The sequence below is a fragment of the Penaeus vannamei genome, chromosome 2 (genome assembly GCF_042767895.1).
Source record: "Penaeus vannamei isolate JL-2024 chromosome 2, ASM4276789v1, whole genome shotgun sequence".
In the NCBI taxonomy this organism is placed as follows: Eukaryota; Metazoa; Arthropoda; class Malacostraca; order Decapoda; family Penaeidae; genus Penaeus; species Penaeus vannamei.
The window spans coordinates 4,876,240-4,878,860 of NC_091550.1; the positions used below are offsets into that span (position 1 = coordinate 4,876,240).

At 37.3% G+C, this 2,621-nt stretch overlaps 1 protein-coding gene across 1 annotated transcript; it reads right to left on the reverse strand.

The window, feature by feature from the left end:
• Positions 1-2,103: 2,103 nt before the first annotated feature.
• On the reverse strand, positions 2,104-2,565 carry LOC138865275 (uncharacterized). The gene has a single exon (XM_070135253.1). It carries the CDS (start codon positions 2,563-2,565, stop codon positions 2,104-2,106), a length of 462 nt encoding a protein of 153 aa, XP_069991354.1.
• Between the last annotated feature and the right edge of the window lie 56 nt (positions 2,566-2,621).

Below are 2,621 nucleotides of genomic sequence, written 5' to 3' on the forward strand. Positions count from 1 at the left end.
AATTTGATATTGGACTTTAGAGCAACAGTTTGTTTTTCCATGAAAATGCTAGGATGGAAACTTTGGTTGGGTCTTCATTGGTGGGTGAGGGAAGTTAAAAGTTCTCTTACTGTAGCAATCATTTTATATTGCTGCCAACCTATAATATTGTTCACAAATGGGACAATTATCACATGAAAGTAGCATAACTAAAGTGATATATTTCAGTGCTTGGTTAAAAATTATAGTTATTTTACTGTCTAAGACTTGTATACTTCTGTCAATCAACACTCAACAATTGCAATGTTGGTAATTGCTTGAAATGCAATAAATCACAGAATCCAGTCATTTTCACTAGGCCTCCATGATCATCAGTCACTGGTATGTACATCCTAATTTGGGTGCCAAATACTTTTTGTGATAATATCAGACTAAAGAAATGGTTTTGTGACCCTCATACTGTTGTACTGCATATTTACATTAGGCAGGATAAGGCATCTGTTTCATAAAACTTAAAAATGAATATGAATATCTCAACTTATTTAAACTGTTCTGCTGTTTTATATACTTTTGCTTCATCAATGTTTTTATTTTGAGAGAGATCATATCTTCATTCAGGCTTCAGCAACTTTATTATATGAAATTTTAACATCTGAAAAACTATTTATTAACAGCATTCTGAGACTCTTCCTGTATGTTTGATTTGTACAAATCTAGATACTAATACATATCTAATTGGAACCTCTCCCTTCATTAAAGCAATTATGTAAAACTAGACAGTTGTAAGATATATGCTTTTTATCAGATTCTTATGGTATAAACCTTCCTAATTTCAAGAAGCCTGAATAAATTTCTTGGATGGGTTTAACTCCAACAAAGGAAAAGGAAACTAGCATTTCAGTGATATAAACTCATAAAATTATTGTGTTCATTTTCTTAATTGTAACAAGATATATATTTATATACTACATTTGGTAGAGACTAAAATGGAATTAGAAACAGATAATTTTATCCATCCTCGTTTTATTTATTTATTTTTTTCAAACCTTTTTTGTGAAAGCAAAAAAATCCTAAAACTTTTTTGTATATTTTGCAAAAAATACACAGTTTGGAGAACTATAACATGAATGTAATATTGAAGCTGAAAAAGCAAGAATATACTGGACACTGTAAATCAGATGAAACTGTTCCCATCTTCACAGGCAAACAATTTCCAACCGAAGCAAGAGCCTGAAGACACCATATTTATGTAGTGAATATTTCCTCATTGTTTACAGATGTATATTTGCAAATGGCAGAAATTGAACCGAGGTAGAAAATGTATTTGTAAATTTTACTTTACTTTTTTTGTTACAGGAATTACTCAGGTCATAAATTTTGATCAGTGAAATGAGACTTCTTATTTTGTTTGGAAAAAACAGTATTCAGAATTTGCTCTCTCTCTGTCTCTCTGTCTGTCTCTGTCTCTCTCTCTCTCTCTCTCTCTGTCTCTCTCTCTCTCTCTCTCTCTCTCTCTCTCTCTCTCTCTCTCTCTCTCTCCCTCTCTCTCTCTCTCTCTCTCTCTCTCTCTCTCTCTCTCTCTCTCTCTTCCTCTCTTCCTCTCTTTCTCTCTTTCTCTCTTTCTCTCTTTCGCTCTCTCTCTCTGTCTCTCTCTTTCTCTTTCTCTCTCTCTTTCTCTTTCTCTCGCTCTCGCTCTCGCTCTCTCTCTCTCTCTCTCTTTATATATATATATATATATATATATATATATATATATATATATATATATATATATATATATATATATATATATATATATATATCTGTAATGTTAACAGGAATGCACATTCTTGGACTAGTTTCAGCGTAAAATGTTTTAGTGTGTAACTCTACTAATTTGTCTTATGAAGAGTATATATTGCATGTAACGTCTATTAAAAATAGGTTGGATAGACAAACATAGTTTAGTCATTAGAAATATATATTTAAAAGCATAGAACGATAAATCATAAATAAATAGAATCTTCATCAACTGACCAGTTCAATACCAGTAGATACAAATTACCAAGCTATTAAAATTCTTCAGGAACTTTACACTCGCATCCACAGCTTACGCTCGTCTCTCACGTTTACTAGTTTTACTCATTATTCTTTTATCATATTAATATATTTATGTTCTGGAGCCCCATTCGAAGTCGGCTGCTGCGTCATAAGGATCCTCTCGGCCGTATGAGGGTGCTGGGGGATGGTAAGAGGGGCGTGGGGGGGAGGGTTTGTGGTAGGTGGGGGCAGGGGCGTGGTAGGTGGGCTTAGGTGAGGGAGCGTGGTATGTAGGCCTAGGTGAAGGGGCGTGGTAGGTGGGCTTAGGTGAAGGGGCGTGGTATGTAGGCCTAGGTGAGGGAGCGTGGTAGGTGGGTTTAGGTGAAGGGGCGTGGTAGGTAGGCCTAGGCTTGGGGGCGTGGTAAGAAGGCCTAGGGGAAGGGGCGTGGTAACTGGGCTTGGCAGGGGCGACGTAGGCGGGCTTGGGCGGCTGATAGGGCTCGGGCTTATGGTAAGGGTCGGGCTTGTGGGCGGCCGGGCCATAGGAGGGGATGTGGAGGGGTCCATCGTAAGGCTTTTGGTAGTAAGGATTGTGCTCGGGGTCGGTGTTCAGCCTGGGGGGG